The following is a 25,278-nucleotide window of genomic DNA, read 5'->3' as shown; positions in this document are numbered from 1 at the left end:
TGATGTTACCCAAAGTGAAAGAACGGCTTGGTGTCCTCTTCTGAATCATTTGTAAATTTCTTCTTCTCTAAGGCATGGTACGCGTGTTAGGAATGCATATATTTAAGAAATACACCAATGTAAAAAACTCAAACGTTGTATAGGTTAATTTGAAACCACAAAGTTTTTGAAGTTTAATTACCGCATAACTTATGTGATCGTAAGTCTGTGCTTGGATGTTTGCCAAAGTAGGTAAATTTCAATTTGTTATGTAAATGCTGTGGTTTTAGGAACCTTCATGGTAATGTGGGAGCACAGAGGAAGGCATCAAGGAGTATTCCGGTTAGAGGAAGTCTGAGCTGTGTCTTAAAGGATGATTTGGAGTTAGCCAGGTAGAGGATTGTGAGTGGGTGGGCAGTGGTGAGTACCGTGGAATCGCACATTCCAGGGGCACCTTTCCAGTTATGCTCTAGGAGGCGCCATTCATGGAGAATACGGTGTGCACTGGGGGAGGCAGAGGAAGAGGCGTGGAGGTACGAGGTAGTGTGGTGCGCTAGAAATAAAAGCAAGGTGGTGGTAGGGGTGTGTCAGCACGGGCGCAGTATGATGGGAGGCAGAGCTGGGGTAGGATGTGGAGGTCCTCCGGAGGGGCTGCAGACCGCCACCCTCAGGGGCCGAATGATTTCTTAGCAGACGTTATGGTTTATGGTAGTGACTCTTTTAAACTTCAGGGCAGTGGCATGACAGACTTAGAACGAAAAACAGAAACGAGGTCAGGACAAGCTGGCAGTGGGAGGGAGGCAGGGAGGGTTAGAGTGGAAGATACAGTCTTATATGTTTAGTTTTAACTGAAGTAGAAACGGTCCTGGGAAGAGAGCCGGGGGAGGAGGTTTCTTACTTCTCGGACAGAATTAAATGGATAGGAAACCGTTCTGAAGCATATTTTGGAATATTAGAAAAGGGGATCAAGGAAAATCGTTAATTGTTGAAAACTATGCTCTTGAAAATTTTTTTGACAGATCGCTTTAAATATCATATTGTTAAGCAGATCTTCTCTGGAGGAGACCAGACTTTTGTACTTTGCTCCAAATATGAGGTAAACTTTTCTTTTGACTATTACTTTGGGGGTGGAATAATGGTGAACCAGTATTTATTTTAATAGATAATTACATGAGAGCAACGTTACTCTTTGTTTCTATCCATTTTATTATATTAAAATAAGCCAACTAAACCTTGAGGTCATCTCCATTTTGCTTCCTTGAGGTGCCAATAATTTTCTTGGTATTTTAATCACAGAGTTCTAATTTATAATTGAACATTATTTATTTATATCTGGATTTGTCCCAAAAGAGATTTAAGGAGACCTTAGAGAGCTCATACTTACTTTGGGATTATTTGACTTTCCATTCTTTGCTTCCCGGTTAAGTAGCCACAAATGCTGGGTGTTTGAGAGCTCTCTGGGTTGGTTCGATGTGATTGAGTCTACACGAAGTATAAGAGATGCCACGGTATTCAGCTCTCCTTTGTTATTTATCATCTGCTCGTAGCACCACGCTAAAATTTCCCTCAGGTTGTCTCCTGCATCACTGTGGTGGGTAAGTCAGGAAGAATGACATTCTTTCAGGACTGAAGGTTGTGGAGAACATGGGCCAGGTATCTGTGACAGGGCTTTAATTCACCCCCCTCTCTGGACGAGAAATGTCAGTCTGAAATCAGCACAGATTTGTTTCCTGCTTTCCACCCCCTGCCCTGCTCTCAGGCTTCCTCTCCTCTGTCCCTCCCTACCCCTCTCCTTCCCTGTCCACCTTGCTTTTATCCAACAAGCACTTAGGGAGGACCAGCGGTCTGTAGTGCATGGATCCTTATCTTTCGCTGGAGGAGCAGGGAAGGGCCCTTGGTGATGACAAAGGAATCAGAATAGGTTGGAAAGAAAATGAGGGTCTGTGGACACAAGGGGCCTTGTCGCTGCTGGAAACTCTCCGCCTCTCTCTGATACTTCGCCAACTCTTAATACGCGATGTTCTTGCCTTCTAGTCAGTATCATTCTATGACTTTGGTATTAAAGGTTGTGGTGGAGTCTGAGGCTGCAGGTTGGACAGCTGAAACTGACAGCTCTTTTCCAGGTCAGGATCCTGGAGAAAGTTCTGTTGAGTGCAGCCATCTGGGGTGATTTGGAACTGTTGCTTTAGACCTATCTTAGGACCAGCTTCAGTGCTTCACAGAGAAACCTTGAGAAAAGCTGAGACTATTCTTTGTTCCTTTAAGATGCTAATAGAGCGAAATATGAAAAGCCCTGAATCTCTGCAGGATAACTTTGTGTCCACAAGTAGTAGAGTTTGAAGTATTCATTTCCCTATGAAACTGGCTTGATTAACCAACTTCAATTTTCCTGTGAAATTCAACATAAAACTTTGTTTCATTTCTTTTGTAAATATGGTATCTGATATTCATACTTGGCTTTTAAATTTACTGTAATTAACACTGTTGGGACTGGAGAACAAAACGTTGATGAGAAGGAAGTGGAAGTAGCATATTGTTGGAGAAATTAAATTTTCCAGGTTAAATTTTAAACAGCTGCAAGAGTTGTATGCATTAAAAATGTAAGATAACAAAGAAAAAAGAAACTAAAAATAGAATATGACTTAGAAAAGTATTGTTTGTTTGCTTGATTTTGATGTATAATTAACGTACGACACTATTTTAGTTCCTGGTACACAGCCTAGTGATTTGATATTTCTATAATTTCAAAATGGTCGCCACAAGAAGTCTAGTTACCATCTGTCACCATACAAAGATATTACATAATTATTGACTAAGACCTAGGAGTCTTAAAAAGATGCTGATGTCTCTAGAGATTCTGATTTAACTGGTCTAGAGTGTGACTTGGCTGTCGGGATTTTTGAAAGCTCTGGTGATCCAAAGTGCAGCCACAGTTGGGAAACACCGACCTAGACCAATTTTTGCTTTTGGGGCTGTATGTAATTCGAAGGTATGGAAAATCGAGGCTTTTTCTTGAGTCTTTGTGTGATTCTGAGGTTGCATTGCATCCAAGGCATCTGTGGTTTATTGGACTTTCAATGAAGACTGACAGAATAGTTCCATGTTTATATTTTATTGTAAGTATGTGCTAGTGTCTGTGTTCAGCTACCCCTTTGAATGGGGGAAGTAATTAAAATTTACATAATGACAGCGGGTTGCAAGACCATGGTGGAGAGGCAGTCTTGTTTGTGTGTTCTCAAGTGTCTGCTCTGTCTTATAGGTTTCCTCTGTGTAATCCAAGATGGCTTTTGTTCTCTCAATAGATGTCTGTGGTCACTTTCGTAAAATAATTATCAAGAACAGATGATCATAAACTATGACGAGCATCTCTGATTTGTTACATGCCCTTCTCCTTTCCCCTTATAATGATATCTAAACTCATAACTCTGAGAAGATAACCAAGAAAATTTACTCAGAAACTTGTGTTTTTATGTGCAGGTGCAAAGGAGAAAAAGTGATCATCTGGTTCATGCTTTCATATTACTTTTTTCCTCCTTTTTAGTTACAAGTGCAGGAGGCATAAAGAACTCTCAACTTCTTCTTAGTTCTAGATCAAGAACAGGATGGGGGGAAACTAAGGTGAAAAAGAGCCATTTTAGGAAATAGAAGTGCTTATATTATTATTATTTTTTAATCTCACTGAAGAAAGGACGTGCAGTACAGGGCCGGGCAGCATTTGGGATTTTCAAGGCCATGATTGACATGTCCTTTTTGTTACCTTTCTTATAAATTTATAGCTCTATACTCTGAGCAAGGCATTAAGAGGCATTAAGTTTTCAAGGATGGTTTGCGATACAGATTGTAACTGACTCTGACTTTTTATAATACATTTTGTTGGAGTTTAGTCAACAGCTGTGGCAAATGATTAGTAACGTGTAAGCCTTGATGTTATGGTGAGTCACAGCAGAGCGGGAAAGAAGCCTGAAGAAGTCACATTGGTTTGGTTTCTCTGCGGAGTGTGCTCAAGGGCCATCCCAACTTCAGAGCTCCCCGTGGGACTGGCTGAGGTCTCTGTTACACTGAGCCACAGTTCAGCGTCTCCTTCGGCCCAGTCCTGCCTCCTCCATCCCTAAGGAAATGTGGTTCTAAAGCCACCCCCGCCCCTGAACAGAAATCTCAGGCTCAGAGTCTGTTTCCCAGAGGAATCTTACAGGTTTAAATCCTGCCGGAGGCAAGGGGACTGGGTCCTCGTACCATGCCCCCACCTGCTGCTGGGTGGGAAAGGACCGAAGCTCTAGCCCAGGGCGGCACAGCTGGGAGCCCTCAGGAGTGCACACTCTCGGCAGCTGGGGGAGTGAGCGCCTCCATTCTGAAGGGTGGGAGGATCTGGCAGTGCACCCCAGCTCCTGTATGTAAGTGCAACACAAAGCGGGGAATATGCGGGGAGAGGGAGATGAGGAAAGATCCATGCTGTTACATGCTTTCTCCTTTTTATTGTTATATTTAATCCTTCAGAATTCTTCTCCTGCCGTCGACTTCAGGATGATGAACCAAGCACATTACACCAGTTTAATCAATGATGAAACCATAGCAGTTTGGAGACAGAAACTCTCAGAACACAACAATGCAAATACAATCAAGTATGTGGTTGCATGTTTTCATGTTGTTTCATCAGAGTGTGTGGGAACTTCCTAGCTTAGTGATTTTTTCCCTACTTCCAGATTGAGGTTGTGAATATAAATGGAGTTTTACATTTCAGGGAAGCATTTTTTGGGCACATGTTTATTCAGGATTCGGTACCCTTAGACCCGGATAATGCCATAGGTTGTTCCCCCGTTTTCTCACAGAACGTGTTCCTCAGCCTCCCTTGTTTGGATCTCAGTCCTGACCGATGAAGGCCTGAGCTGGCCTTTCTGCTAAGAAAACTCAGTGTTATTGTTTAACTCCAAGACTTTCTTCATATGCATATTGCAAAGCGCATCTCAAATCTAAGCTTATTTTACCTAATCTGAGTAATTTAGCATTTTCACATTCAGAATGATCAGTTGAGATAGTAATTCGGTGTCCAGTAGAGAAAAAAGTACAGTTAAAGGACTGAGGCCTTTCAGCAAGATTATTTCATTCTTAAAAGAGAATTTATGTATTTATTTATTTTTACATTTTTACACATTTTATTGGCTTTCTTCAGCATTTCCATTTTTCTGCAGAGTCTAATTCTTGGGAATGAATGAATCAGGCTGAATATTAGGTGGTGACGGTTCCCAGAAATGTGTATAAAGCATCTTGCTTTATGATAGAGATCGCAGTGGAGCAAATGCCCAGGGCCCTAAACTTTGGGTACACCAGGTGGCAGCTTTTTTTTTTTTGCTGTACATGGGCCTCTCACTGTTGTGGCCTCTCCCGTTGCAGAGCACAGGCTCCGGACGCGCAGGCTCAGCGGCCATGGCTCACGGGCCCAGCCGCTCCGCGGCATGTGGGATCTTCCCGGACCGGGGCACGAACCCGTGTTCCCCGCATCGGCAGGCGGACTCCCAACCACTGCGCCACCAGGGAAGCCCCAGGTGGCAGCTTTTTGAGTGGAGGATTATTGGGAATGCCCTAGAGCACCTCCATGGCGGTCCTCCGAATCCCTCTAACTTTGGGCGGTTCTGCTGGGTCGCTCAGGCTGGAAGGTGGCAGGGAAGGGGCTGGGGGACGAGACTCACTGTGGGAGGGGTGGGGGGACTGAGACCTCCTTGGCTGGGACCTTGACACTTCACTAATTCTTAGTTTTCTTTTTTTTTTTTTTTTTTAAGATGTTGGGGGTAAGAGTTTTAATTAATTAATTAATTTATTTTTGCTGTGTTGGGTCTTCGTTTCTGTGAGAGGGCTTTCTCTAGTTGAGGCGAGCGGGGGCCACTCTTCATCGGTGTGCGGGCCTCTCACTATCACGGCCTCTCCTGTCGCGGAGCACAGGCTCCGGACGCGCAGGCTCAGTAGCTGTGGCTCACTGGCCCAGTTGCTCCGCGGCATGTGGGATCCTCCCAGACCAGGGCTCGAACCCGTGTCCCCTGCACTGGCAGGCAGATTCTCAACCGCTGTGCCACCAGGGAAGCCCTAATTCTTAGTTTTCTTATTTACAAGAGGACAGGATGCAAGAAATGGTCTCTAAAGATCTTTCCTGACCCGGATTCTCTGATTAATAGAAGTTGCTGTGATCCCCTCCTCAACCGTATATTTTATTCCTTCCCTTTTCCTTATATTAAATAAGAGAGTCCGGGGTTCCTGCCTGCAGTTTCACCCTGGGTCCTCAGAAACTAGCGGTTTCCTCAGACATTATGTAATCTAGGTAATAGGAATAAACACTTACTTCATTTATTTTTAGTTTCTTTCTCAGATGGGTAACAAAGTAGAAGGAAGTACTTGTTTGGTTATTAATTCACAAAGATACTTTCTGTGTTTGGTAAATAACAGCTCAGCTTCTCTTTTTTTGGTTTTATTTTGTGTTCACTTTTGGAGGTGAGGTGGGGAGTGTCTTAGATGATTGGTGGGAAAAGAATGTTCAAGATCATTATTATTAGGCCCAAGAGTTTTCTTTTGGTAGCTTTGATACCGTCTTTTTATTTTACTTTAACGTGACTTAAGGAAAACTTAAGCTCTTGTCCATTTTGAGACATGACACAATGTTTCTCTCAAGCAATGTACATTTTCCAAGGCTTCACCTGGGTAAGAAAAAGCGGCTATTAGTGAAACCCTGGAATAGAGGACTAACCCTGTTGTTTAATGCTTAAACAACCATTTATTTGTAATTATTAAAGGCTTCCCTCCCTTTTTCTTCCTGAGCAGCGGTGTCATTCAGATATTATCTTCTGCAGCCTGCTGGAATGGAAGTTTTCTTGAGAAAAAGTAAGTGATTTAGAGTCTTAAAAAAAAAAAAAACCCACATGTGATGCAAATACTCAGCAAAGGCCGTGAAAGACTTCTGTTCTCTTTGATGGTGGTTGGCCTTAATTCAGTGGATAAGCCAATGATTTGCACAGAAATTGGAACGCCCAATGATGATGAGTGAGAGGACCTCAGGAAGAGCTATGCTGATTCATGCCTGGTTGGCAGAGAAGCAGGTTACCAAGGAGAGACACGGCATCTCAGAAAGGGTTGGTGTAGTCAAAAGTAAGATTTTTCAGGGTATTCCAAAATGTTAGTCGTATTTATTCTTAAATTCTTAATTCTTTAAATAATCTCCTTGGGGCTTCCCTGGTGGCGCAGTGGTTGAGAGTCCGCCTGCCGATGCAGGGGACACGGGTTCGTGCCCCGGTCCGGGAAGATCCCACATGCCGCGGAGCGGCTGGGCCCGTGAGCCATGGCCGCTGAGCCTGCGCGTCCAGAGCCTGTGCTCCTCAACGGGAGAGGCCATAACAGTGAGAGGCCCGCGTACCGCAAAAAAAAAAAAAAAAAATCTCCTTGGTTTCTTTGGTTTGCTTTCCCATAGTTTTTTCTTTTCTCAGAAAGAGTGAATTTAGGGAAAAAGTTCCAAAGACGCTTCAGGCGCTCCTTGGGCTCAGGGCCAGCCCAACCCACCAGGAAATTACATTTGGCCTGAACTCCCAGGTTGTAAATAATGTTTCTTTGCCAGGCCTTATCCCTTCTGCAAATATCCCCCTCAGGAACTTGCTGCAGCAGAAGGGTCTTGTCATAGGTTTTGATCGTTGGTGATCCCAAGTCCTGACCATCTTTCTATCCTTTTCCTGCCAGTAACAATGCTAATGAAATCCCACGAAGACTTAGACTTCAGTTTGTGTGTGAATCTCACGTCCCACTCCATCCCTGCCCCAAATTGTGTCCCTAACTGGGTTGCAAGTGATTGCTTCAAAAACTCTGTTCAGTTACAGTTAAAGATTGCAAAGTCATTTACTTGTATCATTAGGACAACTGAAATGAGCTCATCCAGTTCATTTCAGAGTCAAGACTTAGGCTTTCCCTCCAGGGAAAAATATTCTGTATTGTGCTAATGTTGGTCTTTTAGAATAGTGGTTCTCAACCAGGCTGATTTGCTTCCCAGGGGACATTCAGCAATCTCTACTGACATTTTTTGGTTGTTAACAGTGGTGGAGAATATACTACTGGCATCTAGTGGGCAAAGGCCAGAGATGCTGCCAAGTATCTCACAATTCCACCCACCCAGAAAAGAATTATCTGACCCCAAAAATCGATAGTCCCAAGGTTGAGAAATCTTATTCTAGAAGGACAGCTTTTATGAAAGTTGGGGATGGCTCTTGGCCGGATTTCTTAGGCTATCCATCCTTAGTATCACAGATTCTGTAGATTTGTGGGTAAAACCTTTATTTTTTTATTACTATTAATTTTTGCAGTATGCGGGCCTCTCAACGTTGTGGCCTCTCCCGTTGCGGAGCACAGGCTCTGGACGCGCAGGCTCAGCGGCCATGGCTCACGGGCCCAGCCGCCCCGCGGCATGCGGGATCTTCCCGGACCGGGACACGAACCCGTGTCCCCTGCAGGCGGACTCTCAAGCACTGCGCCACCAGGGAAGCCCATAAATCTTTTTTTTTTAAATGGACTTCGGTGCTATTTCTGGAGTTCTCCTCCTGCTTTATGTAAACTACATCGTAGTAAACCAGTGAAGGTGAAGATCCAGTTTAACAAAGCATAAATACATGTAGATAAAATATTTTGTTTTTTCTTAACAGCATAGCAGAAGATACTTCTAAGCATATGGAAGGTTACATATGGGACATTGGAATTAATTTCTATGTTTTGGGCAAATTTATTTTTAGAACGGCAGTAACAAAAGATCCAGCAAACAATGCCTAAGTAGCTCTTGTTTGACCACTTAGATTCCAATACATATAATTATGTTTTTTTTCAAATGTTAGAAACTCAACTTATTTTTTATAGATTAAAACAATGATGTCAGATGGTATTAAAACTATCTGAATGTGTCTGTTACGCATAAACAGAAGGCTGTTTTGCAAATAGATAGTTCTTTTGTAGTTAGCAGATGTGGTGTGTTCAAGAGTGGGAATTTAAAAGAGACATTCTCCAAATCTAAGGTTAGAAAAATTTAAGGTTAGAAAAATGATTAGTTCCTAGGAAGTTAAAAACAGTAGCAGTGAAATTAGTCCTTGAGTGAATGTAATTGTATCCCTTGTGTTAACTGAGTGAGGCATTAACTTTGCATTTATTGTGGATCTGAGTTTTTAAAAAATACTTGCTTTAAACTTGGCATTTGTTGATGAGTGGGCCAGTTTGCACAAGGGATGTTTTTTGCACGTAGGCATAGCATCTATGTCTAGTTCAATGTACCACAATGACAGAAAGAGTCAAAAATACAAAAGTAAATCAGGAAAAGAACACTGTGCATATAAATTTTAAGACAACCTCAAATTGAAATGATGATCCTTGTACTTTGACTTGAAGGAAAAAAGACTTGAAAAAAAATTTTTTTTAATTAATTTATTTTTGTCTGCGTTGGGTCTTCGTTGCTGCACACGGGCTTTCTCTAGTTGTGGAGAGCAGGGGCTACTCCTCACTGTGGTGTGCGGGCTTCTCACTGTGGTGGCTTCTCTTGTTGCGGAGCATGGGCTCTAGGTGCACAGGCTTCAGTAGTTGTGGCTCACGGGCTCAGTAGTTGTGGCTCGTGGACTTCAGAGCGCAGGCTCAGTAGTTGTGGCACACGGGCTTAGTTGCTCCGCGGCATGTGGGATCCTCCTGGACCAGGGCTCGAACCCATGTCCCCTGCATTGTCAGGCGGACTCTCAACCACTGTACCACCAGGGAAGCCCCTATTACATATTTTTTTAAAATTAATTTTTATTGGGATATAGTTGCTTTACGGTGTTGTGTTAGTTTCTACTGTACAGCAAGATGAATCAGCTTTATATATACATATATCCCCTCCGTTTTGGATTTCCTTCCCATTTAGGTCACCACAGTGCATTAAGTAGAGTTCCCTGTGCTATACATATTTTTTGTTTTTGTTTGTTTAGAATTGACGAGCATTTTAAAACAAGTCCCAAAATCCCTGGGATTGACCTGAACTCAACTAGAGTGTTATTTGAGAAGTTAATGAACTCTCAGCACTCCATGATTCTAGAACAGGTATGGTTTTTTACTTTTACAAAGTGCATGCTTAAAAATGCATTTTTGCATTGAGGTAAGTTGACTTGCAAGAGAAAAAGAAAAAGTAGGATGAAAAGGCAGAAATCTTGTATAAATCATAACTCTGTAAAATATTCACTTTGGGAATTTGACCTGCCTTGAACTTTCTCTCTGGCTTAAGTTTTTCTAAGGAAATGCTCCCCCAGAGTGTAAGGTCTGCATGGGCACAGATCTGTGGCTTTTCTTTTCACTGATGTATCCTGAGTGCCCAGACAAGTGCCTGGCTCATAGAGGGTCTTGAGTACATACTGAATGAATGAGAGTTGAGAGTCTCTCAAATAGTTTATGAATTTAGAGATCAGGTAGCTAGATCTCAGATGTGTTTGAATTTCTCAATACTCTTTTCTCTCATGCAGATCTTAAATAGCTTTGAAAGTTGCCTGATTCCTCAGTTGTCAAGTTCACCACCAGATGTTGAAGCAATGAGAATCTACTTAATACTACCGGAGTTTCCCCTGCTCCAGGATTCTAAGTATTACATAACGTTGACTATTCCCCTGGCTATGGCCATTCTGCGGCTGGATACAAACCCCAGCAAAGTCTTAGGTGATTTGCTACACTGAATACCAGCGGTTTTGTGCTTTTTATTTTATTCATGTGACCGTTTGCTCCTGGTGGATTGACATTGAAGAATCTATTTGTTGCCATTTAATATCCTTAACACTTAAAACTTTTCTTTCTTTGCTGTTAATTTCTAATTTGCAGTTTGAACAAATTGAACCATTATTTAGGTTATTTGAAATGATTTACACCAAACTAATCTTGATTTTTACATATTCACAAAGTTAGATTATTAGACTTTATTTTTTTCTCCTCCTACACTTGCTAGTGGTTAATAGTGCCTCAGAATTAGTGTCCATCTGTTGTTTTTTCTCTTATACCTAATTTAGGGGGTGGGAGTGAAATGAACAGTTGTGGTGTGATACACAGGTCTCCAGAAAAGGAGAGGAAGAAAATGACCCAGTGGAGACTTACCAAATGTTTGTTTTGTTTTTCTTTTTTAGGACAGTTGAGTCCACACTGATTTTTGCAGGCTACGGACACTTTGCTGAGATAAGAACCTTCCGTTCCTCAGTGAATTGGAGAGTGTCTCTCATGGGAGTAGAGCCTGAGATGTCTTTATTAATCAAATGCAGAACGTCTGGCACCTGGCTTTTTCCTTTTATTTTATATTTTCCTGGTACCTTTTTTTTAGGTATATTCACTGCAGCTCAGTAACTTCTGAGTTCCATATGGAGTAGGATGTTACTCGAGTGTGGTCTCCCCATGAGCAAAGAGACCTGTGTGGCTCAGGATGGAATACTGGCTTTTCCATATTGCTTCCACCTTTTGTAGAAGGTGGAACCATTCTACAGATAATCATGAAAGCACCAGTAAGATGTTAGTCCTTAATTTTTTTAAGCTCAAAAGCCCTTTGGGGCATACTGTCTCAGGTGTTCTGATAGACTGTGAGGTAGAGATAGCGATCTTTGAAGGAATATTACCTGACTTTTAAAAGTTTGGGGTTTTCTTTTTTACAGGACTTAGGTGGTGGCTGAGAAGAGGGCTAAAAGGACGAGGATATGTGAATGCTCCTGCCCGAAATATGTGCCTGAGCATCTTGTCCACATGTGCCCTTGGAGCTGACCTTTTAGATTAGCGTTCCGGATGAATCCTTGAGGAAAAAAATCAAATAGAGCTTTATAACAAAGCTCCAGGATTCCCGTACAGCTGCCACTCTCTCCAGAAGTGCTTTAATGGATTCTTTTTAAAGTTAGTTTTGGGAAACTGTATTTTCGACTAATGCTTACCTTCTAGCTGGAGCAGTTTTTAGCCAGCAGGCAGAAGACATCAATACTTGATGAAGATCCTATGTTGAAATATGTCTTTCCTTTCTTTCTAAAGATAACTGGTGGTCTCAGGTATGCCCGAAATATTTCACGAAGCTGGTAAACCTCTATAAAGGTGCCGTCGTTTATCTACTGAGAGGAAGAAAGACATTCTTAATTCCTGTACTGTTTAACAATTATATTACAGCAGCGCTCAAGCTCTTGGAGAAGTTATACAAGGTGAGCATAGAGAAGAACCAGAGGGGAGAGGGATGCAGAGATAGTAGGATCAAATGATCTACCGAGATGTTGTGTGGGAAGCCGCTTACCAGTCGCCTGGGTCTTAGTTGCCCTTGTTTTGTTCTTCATCAGGTAAATCTTAAAGTGAAGCATGTGGAATATGATACATTTTATATTCCTGAGGTTTCCAGTCTTGTGGACATTCAGGAAGACTACCTCATGTGGTTCTTACATCAAGCAGGCATGGTAAGAATTCATGTAAAGCATATCTCAAAGCTTTCGTCTTTTCTCAGAGTACACGTAAGGGTAAGAAAAGCACATCTGAACTCTAAAATTTGTCCTGGACTTGGATGTTAGTGCTATACCTGTGTTTGATCAGCTGGCTTTTGCATTTTTGAAACACTGAAGGGCTTTGAGTAATCGTAAGCAGTCACAAATGGGTAGTCGCCCAGAACGGTCTAAATTTTAATTAGTTGCCAACATTAAAAAAAATCAAGGTATCTAAAGTAGTCAAACTCATAGAAAGTAGAATGGTGGTTGCCAGGGTCCGGGGAAGGAGAAAATGGAGAGTTGTTGTTTCATGGGTATCGACTTTGTTTTACTTATTTATTTTTTTAATTGAAGTATAGTTGATTTACGATACTGTGTTAGCTTCAGGTGTACAGCGCAGGGATTCATATATCTGTCTATATCTCTATATGTTCCTTTTCAGATTGTTTTCCCTTATAGGGTATGACAGAATATTGAGTAGAGTTCCCTGTGCTATACAGTAGGTCCTTGTTGTTTATCTGTTTTGTATAGAGTGGTGTGTATATGTTAATCCCCAACTCCTAACTTATCCCTCCCCCCCATCTTTCCCCTTTGGTAACCATGAGTTTGTTTGCTATGTCTGGGAGTCTATTTCTGTTTTATAAATAAGTTCATTTGTATCATTGTTTTAGATTCCACATATAAGCGATATCGTATGATCTTTGTCTTTCTCTATCTGGCTTACTTCACTTAGTATGAGAATCTCTAGGACTTTGTTCTGCATGATGAAAAAGTTCTGGAGATGGATGGCACAATTATGCGAATGTAGTTAACACTGATGAACTGTACACTTGAAGATGTTAAAGATGGTGAACTTTATATGTCTTTTACCACAATTTTAAAGAGTCAAGGCACATAAAATGTATTTCTGGCTTTTCTTGAAACTCGGAAGCTCTGGCAACATGACCTGTCTTTCCAGATGGTTTCAGTTGGCTGGAGTTCAGTGGGGGCTCTTTGGATGAGGCTGAGACGTGCCAGAGTCCCCACTGCAGCTTGACTTTGACACTGAGGAAACGATCATTTACTCATTGTCTTCATCTAACAGCTAGCCTGCTTTAGTCATCGTATGTCAGCTGCCTGAACCCTACAGGCTACCTCTGACTTGGGATTACGTGTGTGAAAATGTCACGTATCCCTGACCTGGTTCTCACTATACGTTAGAACTGCGGGTTCCTGCCTGCCACCACTTCTCAGTTTGATTGTAGACTGGCTTGGGATATATGCAAGGCTTTTTAGGATCCCCCGTCTGTGGATTATGTATGAGTTTGAGTGATGTCAGAAGACAGAGTGATTATTTGGTTATGATATTTAGTGAAGCCATGCATAGCAGACACATTTGAGGTGAGTCCTTGCCAGTTTAGCAGATTCATCACTGACATTTAGGCCGTATTTCCCTGTACGCTGTAGGGCTTTTGGAGGTCAGTAGCGGTTTCCAAAAGCAAGGCATTTAAATTGGTTCATTTAACTAAGGAAGAGTTGTTTCTTTGTTAAATAAGATGATCAATGCCAGACACAACATTGTGTTTTTAGTAAGACTTCTGATTACTTTAAAAAACCAAAATCCTTTTCAAAAAAGTGGATGAGTCTTCAAAACGGGGTTTACGTGGAAATTTCACACGGAGGCTAGCAGTGAACTGTGTTTTCACCTGCTGATTTAGAAATTGTAAAAAGATAAGCCTCTCTGTTTTATCAGTTTGTGAATACCCTTTGAATCATAAAATGTTAAGACCTGAAGTAAGCCTTATGAATTATTTAGCCAACTGCTTTGTTTCTAGGTGAGAAATTGGAGGCCCAGAGAAGCTAAACAATTTTTCCACCAATTCAATTAGCTTAAAAGCCAATTTTTCTGACTTCTAATCTACGCTTTCTTGCTGCTGAGTAAAATAATTCTAATGAGCCCTAATTCTTTTTGACCCTGAAAAAGAAGTTGCTGGTGTTAAAATATAGGTTACCATGACTGTGGTCTCTGAATGGAGATACTGAAGTGAGCAACTTTTATAGTTCCTTTCTCTTAACATTTGATAAGCAAATATAAGTCTTAAATACCAGCTGCTCATCTCCTCTTCAAAAATTAGTTATTATAGAAAGATAGAAAATTAGGTGAAATTACTGTGCGACCTTTTGTGATTTCTGTGGCATTTTTTCTGTTATACAGTGCTATTAGAAATTAAAGTTTATATTTCTTCATATCTTGGATTTTAACGTAAAATGCTAAAGCTATTTCATATATTGATTCATGTTTTTTTGACTACATTTTTTTCAAGGTATAATTGACATGTAACATATTAGTTTCAGGTGTATAACATAATGACTCGATACTTACATACACTGTGAAATGATCATCACAGTACGTCTAGTCACTGTCTGTCACCACACAGTTAACAAATTTTGTTTTGCTTGTGATGAGAACTTTTAAGATTTACCGTCTTAGCAGCTTTAGCAACTAAAATATGCAATGCAGTTTTACCGTCTGTAGTCACTACGCTGTGCGTTATATCACTGTGACTTATTTATTTTATAATGGAAGATTTGTCCTTTGACCCTCCTCACGCATTTTACTCACCCGCTATCCCCTCTCCCCTCTGGCAGCCACTAAACTGTCTCTTTATCTATGAGCTTGTTGTTGTTTTGCTTTGCTTTGCTTTGTTTGTTTAGATTCCAAGTGTAAGTGAAATAATACAGCATTTGTCTTTCTTTGTCTGACTGATTTCACTTAGCATAGTGCCTTCAGGGTCCATCCAGGTTGTTGAAAATGGCAAGATTCCAGTTTTTTTTAATGTCTGAGTGTTACCGAACCAAACTTGGGTCCGTTTGCCTGCGCTCAGTAAAGCCAATTTCTGATACCGGGTTGTGGGAAGGAAAGTGCAGCATTCACTGCAGGGTACCAAGCAAGGAGTCCGGGGAAGCTAGTGTTCAAAACACCTGAACTCCCTGGTGGGTTTCAGGAAAGCCTTTTTAAAGGCCAGGTGAGGGAGGGGAGTCGCAGAGTATGTAATCTGCCTGTGCACAAGTCTCTGGTTGGTTGATGGTGAGGTAACAGGGCAGTGTCACGTTATCAATCCTCAGGCTCCAGTAGCTCTGGCGGCTGTGTGCTCCTGGTCATCAGGTAGGTAGTTTCTTCCATTTGGTGGTGGTTTTAGTATCTGCAAGACAGCTCAGGAAATGTGCATCAGGTACTGTTATCTAGGTCCTTCAGAGAGGAGCTACAGCAGAGGGTATGGGGGAGGGGTCCGTCCTGGGAATGCCCCAGAGGGTCCTGCTCGGTTACAGGAGTACTATTCCACTGTGTGTGTATACACCCCATCTTCTTTATCCCTTCATCCATCTGTGGACGCTTCGGTTGTTTCCATATCTTGGCTAATGTAAATAAGGCTGCTATGGATATGGGGGTACATAAATCTTTTCGAATTAGTGTTTTTGTATTCCTTGGATAAATACCCAGAAGTGGAACTGCTGGATCATATGGTAGTTCTATTTTCAATTTTTTGAGGAACCTCCATACAGTTTTCCATACTGGCTGCACCAGTTTAAATTCCCACCAACAGTGCGCAAGGGTTCCCGTTTCTCCACATCCTTGCCCACCCTTGTTATTTTTTGTCTTTTTGATAATAGACATTCTGACAGGTGTGAGGTGAAACCTCACTGTGGTTTTGACTTGCATTTCCCTGATTAGTGATGTTGAGCGTCTTTTCATGTGCCTGTTGGCCATCTGTATGTCCTCTTTGGAAAAATGTCTATTGAAGTCCTCTGCCCATTTTTTAATTGGGTTGGTGTTTTTTTTGTTTTTGTTTTGATATTGAGTTGTATGAGTTCTTTGTATATTTTGGACATTAACCCCTTATCAGATATATTGTTTGCAAATACCTCTCCCATTCTGTAGGCTGCCTTTTCATTTTGTTGATGGTTTCCTTTGCTCTGCAGAAGCTTTTTAGTTTGATGTGGTTCCATTTGTTTATTTTTGCTTTTGTTGCCTTTGATTTTGAAGTTGGATCCAAAAAATCATTGCCAAGACTGATGTCAAGTTGCTTACTACCTACGTTTTCTTCTATGAGTTTTATGGTTTTAGGTCTTCCATTCAGGTCTTTAATCCATTTTGAGTTAATTTCCAGTTTTATCCTTCTGTATGTGCCCGTCCAGTTTTCTCAACACCATTTATTGAAGAGACTGTCCTTTTCCCATTGTGTGATGTTGCCTCCTTTACATAAATTAATTGGCCATATATGCATGGGTTTATTTCTGAGCTTAACCACTTTTAAATCATAGTAATGAACAATGAGTACATTTTCCCCCAGCTTTACTGAGGGATAATTGACATTGTTGTATATATTTAAAGTGTACAATATGATGATTTGATATACAGTGTGAAATGATTACAAAGATCAAGTTACTTAACACATCCATTACCTCACATAGTTAACTTCTTTTTTGGGTGCTTTGAGATGCTTAAGATGTGCTCTCATCGAGTTCCCAGTATTTAATACTGTGTTATTAACTGGAGTCGCCATGCTGTGCTTTAGCTCCTTAGAGCTTACTTATAACTGAAAAGATTGTACCCTTTGAGCTATATCTCCCCATGTCCTCCCTGTTTCCGCCCTAGCCCCTGGAAACCACCATTATTTCTGTGAGATTGGCTTTCTTGTTTTTTTTAGATTCCACATATAAATGATACCATACAGTGTTTGTCTCTCTCTGTCTGGCTTATTTCACTTAGTGTAAAACGCCCTTTAGTTTCACCCATGTAGTTGCAAATGGCAGGATTGCCTTCTTTTTTATGGATGAATGATGTTCCTGTGTGTGTGTGTGTGTGTGTGTGTCTGTCTGTCTCACACTATATGAGTTTTTATGTGTTAAATTTTTTGCCTTGGCAGTAGCCGAGGCAGTATAGCATACAGTTCCGAGCACGTGCGTTAGTCAAAAAGAACTGGGTTCAAGTCTCAACTCTGGCCTACTACCTATGTGACCTTAGGCAAATTACTTAATTTCTATAAGCCTAGCATCCTCATTTACAAATGTGAATTATAACAGTACTGTGAGAAGTAAATGGGAGAACCCATGGAAAGGCCTTACTTGTCAGAGTACCTAGTACATGGCATATCATAAGCCCTAATAAGTGTTTTTCAGGAAGCAGTCTTGGGCACCTAATGTATGTCATGTGCCGGCTACCACTGGGGATGCGGACACGTACAGGACATGGTGGCTGCCTCTGTGGGGTGTTCAGTGTAGTGCAAAAGGAATTACAAGGGACATAATATGTATGGGCAAAGGGCTATGGTGTATAAAAGCAACATTCTAAAGTGGCTGCTTTTTGCTTATTTTATTTTATTATTATTTTTTAACATCTTTACTGGAGTATAATTGCTTTACAATGGTGTGTTAGTTTCTGCTGTATAACAAAGTGAATCAGCTATACATATACATATGTCCCCATATCTCCTCGCTCTTGCGTCTCCCTCCCACCCTCCCTATCCCACCCCTCTAGGTGGTCACAAAGCACCGAGCTGATTTTCCTGTGCTATGCGGCTGCTTCCACTAGCTATCTATTTTACATTTGGGAGTGTATATATGTCCATGCCACTCTCTCACTTCTTCCCAGCTTACCCTGCCCCCTTCCCGTATCCTCAAGTCCATTCTCTATGTCTGACTCTTTAGTCCTGTCCTGCCACTAGGTTCTTCAGAACCATTTTATTTTAGATTCCATATATATGTGTTAGCATGTGGTATTTATTTTTCCCTTTATGACTTACTTCACTCTGTATGACAGACTCTAGGTCCATTCACCTCACTACAAATAACTCAGTTTCGTTTCTTTTTATGGCTGAGTAATATTCCATTGTATATATGTGCCACTTCTTCTTTATCCATTCATCTGTTGATGGACACTTAGGTTGCTTCCATGTCCTGGCTATTGTAAATAGAGCTGCAGTGAACACTGTGGTGCATGACTCTTTTTGAATTATGGTTTACTCAGGGTATATGCCCAGTAATGGGATTGCTGGGTCCTATGGTAGTTCTATTTTTAGTATTTTAAGGAACCTCCAAACTGTTCTGCATAGTGGCTGTATAAATTTATGTTCCCACCAACAGTGAAAGAGAGTTCCCTTTTCTCCACACCCTCTCCAGCATTTATTGTTTGTAGATTTTTTGATGATGGCCATTCTGACCGGTGTGAGGTGATACCTTACCGTAGTTTTGAATTGCATTTCTCTAATGATTAGTGATGTTGAGCATCCTTTCACGTGTTTGTTGGCAATCTGTATATCTTCTTTCAGGAAATGTCTATTTAGGTTTTGTGCCCATTTTTGGATTGGGTTGTTTGTTTTTTTGACATTGAGCTGCATGAGCTGCATTTGTATTTTGGAAATTAATCCTTTGTCAGTTGCTTCATTTGCAAATATTTTCTCCCTTTCTGAGGGTTGTCTTTTCATCTTGTTTATGGTTTGCTTTGCTGTGCAAAAGCTTTTAAATTTCATTAGGTCCCATTTGTTTATTTTGGTTTTAATTTCCATTTCTCTAGAAGGTGGGTCAAAAAGGATCTTGCTGTGATTTATGTCATGGAGGGTTCTGCCTGTGTTTTCCTCTAAGAGTTTTATAGTGTCTGCCTTACATTTAGGTCTTTAATCCATTTTGAGTTTATTTTTGTGTATGGTGTTAGGGAGTGTTCTAATTTCCTTCTTTTCCATGTAGCTGTCCAGTTTTCCCAGCACCACTTATTGAAGAGGCTGTCTTTTCTCCATTATATATTCTTGCCTCCTTTATTAAAAATAAGATGACCATATGTGTGTGGGTTCATCTGTGGGCTTTATATCCTGTTCCATTCATCTATATTTCTGTTTTTGTGCCAGTACCATACTGTCTTGATTACTGTAGCTTTGTAGTATAGTTTGAAGTCAGGGAGCCTGGTTGCTCCAGCTCCGTTTTTCTTTCTCAAGATTGCTTTGGATATTCAGGGTCTTTTGTGTTTCCATACAAATTGTGAAATTTTTGCTTCTAGTTCTGTGAAAAATGCCATTGGTAGTTTGATAGGGATTGCATTGAATCTGTAGATTGCTTTGGGTAGTATAGCCATTCTCACAATGTTGATTCTTCTAATCTGAGAACATGGTATATCTCCCCATCTGTTTGTGTCCTCTTTAGTTTCTTTCATTAGTGTCTTATAGTATTCTGCATGCAGGTCTTTTGTCTCCTTAGGTAGGTTTATTCCTAGGTATTTTATTCTTTTTGTTGCAATGGTAAATGGGAGTGTTTCCTTAATTTTGCTTTCAGATTTTTCATCATTACTATATAGGAATGCAAGAGATTTCTGTGCATTAATTTTGTATCATGCTACTTTACCAAATTCATTGATTAGCCTCAGTAGTTTTCTGGTAGCATCTTTAGTCTTCTCCATGTATAGTATCATGACATCTGCAAACAGTGACAGCTTTACTTCTTCTTTTCCAATTTGGATTCCTTTTCTTTCTTTTTCTTCTCTGATAGCTGTGGCTAAAACTTCCAAAACTATGTTCAATAATAGTGGTGAGAGTGGACAACCTTGTCTTCTTCTTGATCTTAGAGGAAATGGTTTCAGTTTTTCACCATTGAGAACGATGTTGGCTGTGGGTTAGTCACATATGGCCTTTATTATGTTGAGGTAAGTTCCCTCTGTGCCTGTTTTCTAGAGGGTTTTTAACATAAATGGATGTTGAATTTTGTCAAAAGCTTTGTCTGCATATATTGAGATGATATGGTTTTTCTCCTTCAATTTGTTAATATGGTGTATCACATTGACTTGCATATACTGAAGCAGCCTTGCATTCCTGGGATAAACCCCACTTGATCATGGTGTATGATCCTTTCAATGTGCTGTTGGATTCTGTTTGCTAGTATTTTGTTGAGGATTTTTGCATCTATGTTCATGAGTGATATTGGCCTGTAGTTTTCTTTCTTTGTGACATATTTGTCTAGTTTTGGTATCAGGGTGATGGTGGCCTCGTAGAATGAGTTTGGGAGTGTTCCTCCCTCTGCTATGTTTTGGAAGAGTTTGCAAAGGATAGGTGTAAGCTCTTTTCTAAAATTTGATAGAATTCGCCTGTGAAGCCACCTGGTCCTGGGCTTTTGTTTGTTGGAAGAATTTTAATCACAGTCTCAATTTCAGTGCTTGTGATTGGCCTTTTTATATTTTTTATTTCTTCCTGGTTCAGTCTCTGAAAGTTGTGCTTTTCTAAGCATTTGTCCATTTCTTCCAGGTTGTCCATTTTATAGGCATAGAGTTGCTTGTAGTAATCTCTCATGATCTTTTGTATTTCTGCAGTGTCAGTTGTTACTTCTCCTTTTTCATTTCTAAGTCTATTGATTTGAGTCTTCTCCCTTTTTTTCTTGAGTCTGGCTAATAGTTTATCAATTTTGTTTATCTTCTCAAAGAACCAGCTTTTAGTTTTATTGATCGTTGCTATTGTTTCCTTCATTTCTTTTTCATTTATTTCTGATCTGATCTTTATGATTTCTTTCCTTCTGCTAACTTTGGGGGGTTTTTTGGTGCTTCTTTCTGTAATTGCTTTAGATGTAAGGTTAGGTTGTTCATTTGAGATGTTTCTTGTTTCTTGAGGTAGGATTGTATTGCTATGAACTTCCCTCTTAGAACTGCTTTTTGCTATATCCCATAGGTTTTGGGTTGTTGTGTTTTCATTGTTATTTTTTTCTAGATATTTTTTGATTTCCTTTTTGATTTCTTCAGTGATCTCTTGGTTATTAAGTAGTGTATTGTTTAGCCTCCATGTGTTTCTTTTTTTTACATTTTTTTTCCTGTAATTGGTATCTAGTCTCATAGCGTTGTGGTCAGAAAAGATGCTTCATATGATTTCAATTTTCTTAAATTTTCTAAGGCTTCATTTGTGACCCAAGATATGATCTATCCTGGAAAATGTTCCATGAACACTTGAGAGGAAAGTGTATTCTGTTGTGTTTGGGTGGAATGTCCTATAAATATCAATTAAATCTATCTTGTTTAATGTATCATGTAAAGCTTGTGTTTCCTTTTTTCTTTTCATTTTGGATGATCTGTCCTTGGAAAGTGGGGTGTTAAAGTCCCCTACTATGATTGTATTATTGTCAATTTCCCTTTTTATGGCTGTTAGCATTTGCCTTATGTTTTGAGGTGCTCTATGTTGGGTTCATAAATATTTACACTTGTTATATCTTCTTGGACTGATCCCTTGATCATTATGTAGTGTCCTTCTTTGTCTCTTCTAATAGTCTTTATTTTAAAGTCTGTTTTGTCTGATATGACAATTGCTACTCCAGCTTTCTTTTGATTTTCATATCCATGGAATATCTTTTTCCATTCCCTCACTTTCAGTCTGTATGTGTCCCTAGGTCTGAAGTGGGTCTCTTGTAGACAGCATGTATGTGGATCTTGTTTTTGTATCCATTCAGCCAGTCTGTGTCTTTTGGTTGGAGCATTTAATCCATTTACATTTAAGGTAATTATCGATATGTATGTACCTATAACCATTTTCTTAAGTGTTTTTGGTTTGTTATTGTAGGTCTTTTCCTTCTGTTGTGTTTCCTGCCTAGAGAAATTCCTTTAGCATTTATTGTAAAGCTCGTTTGGTGGTGCTGAATTCTCTTAGCTTTTGCTTTTCTGTAAAGGTTTTAATTTCTCCATTGAATCTGAATGAGATCCTTGCTGGGTAGAGTAATCTTCGTTGTAGGTTTTTCCCTTTCATCACTTTAAATATGTCCTGCCACTCCCTTCTGGCTTGCAGAGTTTCTGCTTAAAGATCAGCTGTTTATCTTATGGGGATTCCCTTGTGTGTTATTTGTTGTTTTTCCCTTGCTGCTTTTAATATGTTTTCTTTGTATTTAATTTTTGACAGTTTGATTAATGTGTCTTGGTGTGTTTCTCCTTGGATTTGTCCTGTATGGGACTCTCTGTGCTTCCTAGACTTGATTGACTATTTCCTTTGCCATATTAGGGAAGTTTTCAACTATAATCTCTTCAAATATTTTCTCAGTCCCTTTGTTTTTCTCTTCTTCTTCTGGAACCCCTATAATTCAAATGTTGGTGTGTTTAATGTTGAACCAGTGGTCTCTGAGACTGTCCTCAATTCTTTTCATTCTTTTTCTTTATTCTGCTCTGCGGTAGTTACTTCCACTATTTTATCTTCCAGGTCACTTATCCATTCTTCTGCCTCAGTTATTCTGCTATTGATTCCTTCTAGAGAATTTTTAATTTCATTTATTGTGTTGTTCATCACTGTTTGCTCCTTAGTTCTTGTAGGTCTTTGTTAAACGTTTCTTGTATTTTGTACATTCTGTTTCCAAGACTTTGGATCATCTTTACTATCATTACTCTGAATTCCTTTTCAGGTAGATTGCCTATTTCCTCTTCGTTTGTTTGGTCTGGTAGGTTCTTACCTTGCTCTTTCATCTGCTATGTGTTTCTCTGTCTTCTCATTTTGCTAAACTTACTGTGTTTGGGGTCTCCTTTTCACAGGCTGCAGGTTCGTAGTTCCTATTGTTTTTGGTGTCTGCCCCCAGTGGCTAAGGTTGGTTCAGTGGGTTGTGTAGGCTTCCTGGCGGAGGGGACTAGTGCCTGTGTTCTGGTGGATGAGGCTGTATCTTGGCTTTCTGGTGGGCAGGTCTGCCTTCGGTGGTGTGTTTTGGGGTGTCTGTGACCTTATTATGATTTTAGGCAGCCTCTCTGCTAATGGGTGGGGTTGTGTTCCTGTCTTGCTGATTATTTGGCATAGGGTGTCCAGCATTGTAGCTTGCTGGTCGTTGAGTGAAGCTGGATGCTGGTGTTGAGATGGGGATCTCTGGGAGATTTTCGCCGTTTGGTATTACGTGGAGCTGGGAGGTTTCTTATGGACGAGTATCCTGAACTCAGCGCTCCCACCTCAGAGGCACAGGCCTGACACCTGTCCAGAGCACCAAGACCCTGTCAGCCACACGGCCAGGTACGTGGGGAGTTTCTTGCCTTTTGGGAGGTCTGAGGTCTTCTGCCAGCGTTCAGTAGGTTTTCTGTAGGAGCTTTTCCACGTGTAGATGTATTTCTGATGTATTTGTGGGGAGGAAGGTGATCTCCGCGTCTTACTCCTCCGCCATCTTGAAGGTCTCCCTCAGCTTATTTTAAGGAAGAGGTGGTAGTGGCTTATTTATTTCCGTTTATTCACAGCCATCATCTACACTTGCAAAACAAATAGCACACAGAATGAGTGACTTTGTGGGCCCCATAGAGGGCCTCACAAGTGAGAAAGTGAGTGATACAACGAAAATGCTTCATTGTAAAGCAACCATACTCCGATAAAAATTAATTTAGAAAAAAAAAAAGAAAATGCTTCAAAAATAAAGACTGGAGTCAACCTGACGTCGGCTGTCTGTGTCGTCCGGGGCAGTGTCTGGTTCCGGGTAGCAGTATTGTGCGTGGTGAGATGAGGCAGCTGTGTGTGCCTCAGAATTCAGCGATGCTGGGAGCCAGAATTGCCCACAGAGGGTACAGGAACACGTGGTGTCAGGCAGACCCGAAGGCAGGGCTCCTGGGTTTCCTCCTTGGTGTTTGTGTGATGCCTCTTGTCCCCAGTCACAGCCACATTTAGGAACTGTTGACTTGGAATTAAAAGAAAGAAAAGAAAAGAAAAAGATATTCCCAATTCCCCACTTCTCTAGTTCTGTACCATGTACATATTCATTGCTTCTCTGTCATATACTTAAAAAACATGAACGAAGGTTGCAGGGCAGCCCCATTTCAAGCAGCAACACTTGAAATGTGATCCATGTGTGTACTTTGCCAGTTATAGGTTGTGAGACTCACTTTTGGGGAATGGATGGCCCAGGACAAACAGCCTCTCAGGAGGGGATCACATATCTTACCAGTTCATATACATCCTTCTAGGTTAGGGAGAGCAGTCAGGAAGCAGAATTGTAGTACTGCTGTTTCAGTATTTCGTTCACTTACTATGGAAATGCCAGCACTAATACCATTTCTAAAATATTCAGCATCTGCAAAATAAAAATCAGTGAAATTATTATATTTCAAATACAAAAATTCATAGACTTGGGCTTCCCTGGTGGCGCAGTGGTTGAGAGTCCGCCTGCCAATGCAGGGGACATGGGTTCAAGCCCTGGTCTGGGAAGATCTCACATGCTGCGGAGCAACTAAGCCTGTGCACCACAACTACTGAGCCTATGCTCTAGAGCCCGTGAGCCACAACTACTGAGCCCACATGCCACAACTACTGACACCTGCATGCTCTAGGGTCTGTGTGCCGCAACTACTGAGCCCATGAGCCACAACTACTGAGCCCACGAGCCGCAACTACTGAAGCCTGCGTGCCTAGAGCCCGTGCTCCACAACAAGAGAAGCCACTGCAATGAGAAGCCTGCACACTGCAACGAAGTGTAGCCCCTGCTCACCGCAACTAGGGAGAGCCCGTGCGCAGCAACGAAGACCCAACGCAGCCAAAAATAACAAATAAATAATAAATAAATTTATAAAAAAGTAAAAATACTAGATATAGTTGTCCCTCAGTATCAGTAGCGGATTGGTTCCAGGATCCCTCATCCCCATACCATGCTCAAGTCCCTCATATAAAATGTTGTATTATTTGTATATAACCTAAGCACATCCTGCCATAGACTTTAAATCATCTCTTGATTACTTATACTACATAATACAGTGTAAATGCTATGTAAATAGTTGCCGGTGTGTGGCAAATTCAAGTTTTGATTTCTGGAACCTTCTGGAATTGTCTTTTTTTTCCCTGCATATTTTCCACCTGAGGTTGGTTGAATCTCCAGATGTGGAACCGTGGATAAGGAGGGCCGACTG

At 40.8% G+C, this 25,278-nt stretch overlaps 1 protein-coding gene across 9 annotated transcripts in view; it reads left to right on the top strand.

Moving 5' to 3' along the window:
• Positions 1-25,278, top strand: part of HERC3 (HECT and RLD domain containing E3 ubiquitin protein ligase 3) — a 137,501-nt gene that overhangs the window by 54,403 nt on the left and 57,820 nt on the right. For all 9 annotated transcript variants that reach the window (XR_010943195.1, XR_010943196.1, XM_067736980.1 and 6 more), the window contains 7 exons: positions 999-1,075; positions 4,474-4,598; positions 6,784-6,843; positions 9,942-10,053; positions 10,470-10,659; positions 11,998-12,161; positions 12,294-12,407. Coding sequence is in view for 7 of the 9 variants with exons in the window: in XM_067736980.1 (XP_067593081.1) it covers positions 999-1,075; positions 4,474-4,598; positions 6,784-6,843; positions 9,942-10,053; positions 10,470-10,659; positions 11,998-12,161; positions 12,294-12,407 (842 nt within the window). In the remaining 2 variants the exon portion in view is untranslated. The remainder of the gene's footprint in view (positions 1-998; positions 1,076-4,473; positions 4,599-6,783; positions 6,844-9,941; positions 10,054-10,469; positions 10,660-11,997; positions 12,162-12,293; positions 12,408-25,278) is intronic.

The sequence above is a fragment of the Pseudorca crassidens genome, chromosome 4 (genome assembly GCF_039906515.1).
Source record: "Pseudorca crassidens isolate mPseCra1 chromosome 4, mPseCra1.hap1, whole genome shotgun sequence".
In the NCBI taxonomy this organism is placed as follows: domain Eukaryota; kingdom Metazoa; phylum Chordata; class Mammalia; order Artiodactyla; family Delphinidae; genus Pseudorca; species Pseudorca crassidens.
The sequence above is the reverse complement of the archived record's forward strand: the minus strand, read 5'-3'. Positions and strand labels throughout refer to the sequence as shown.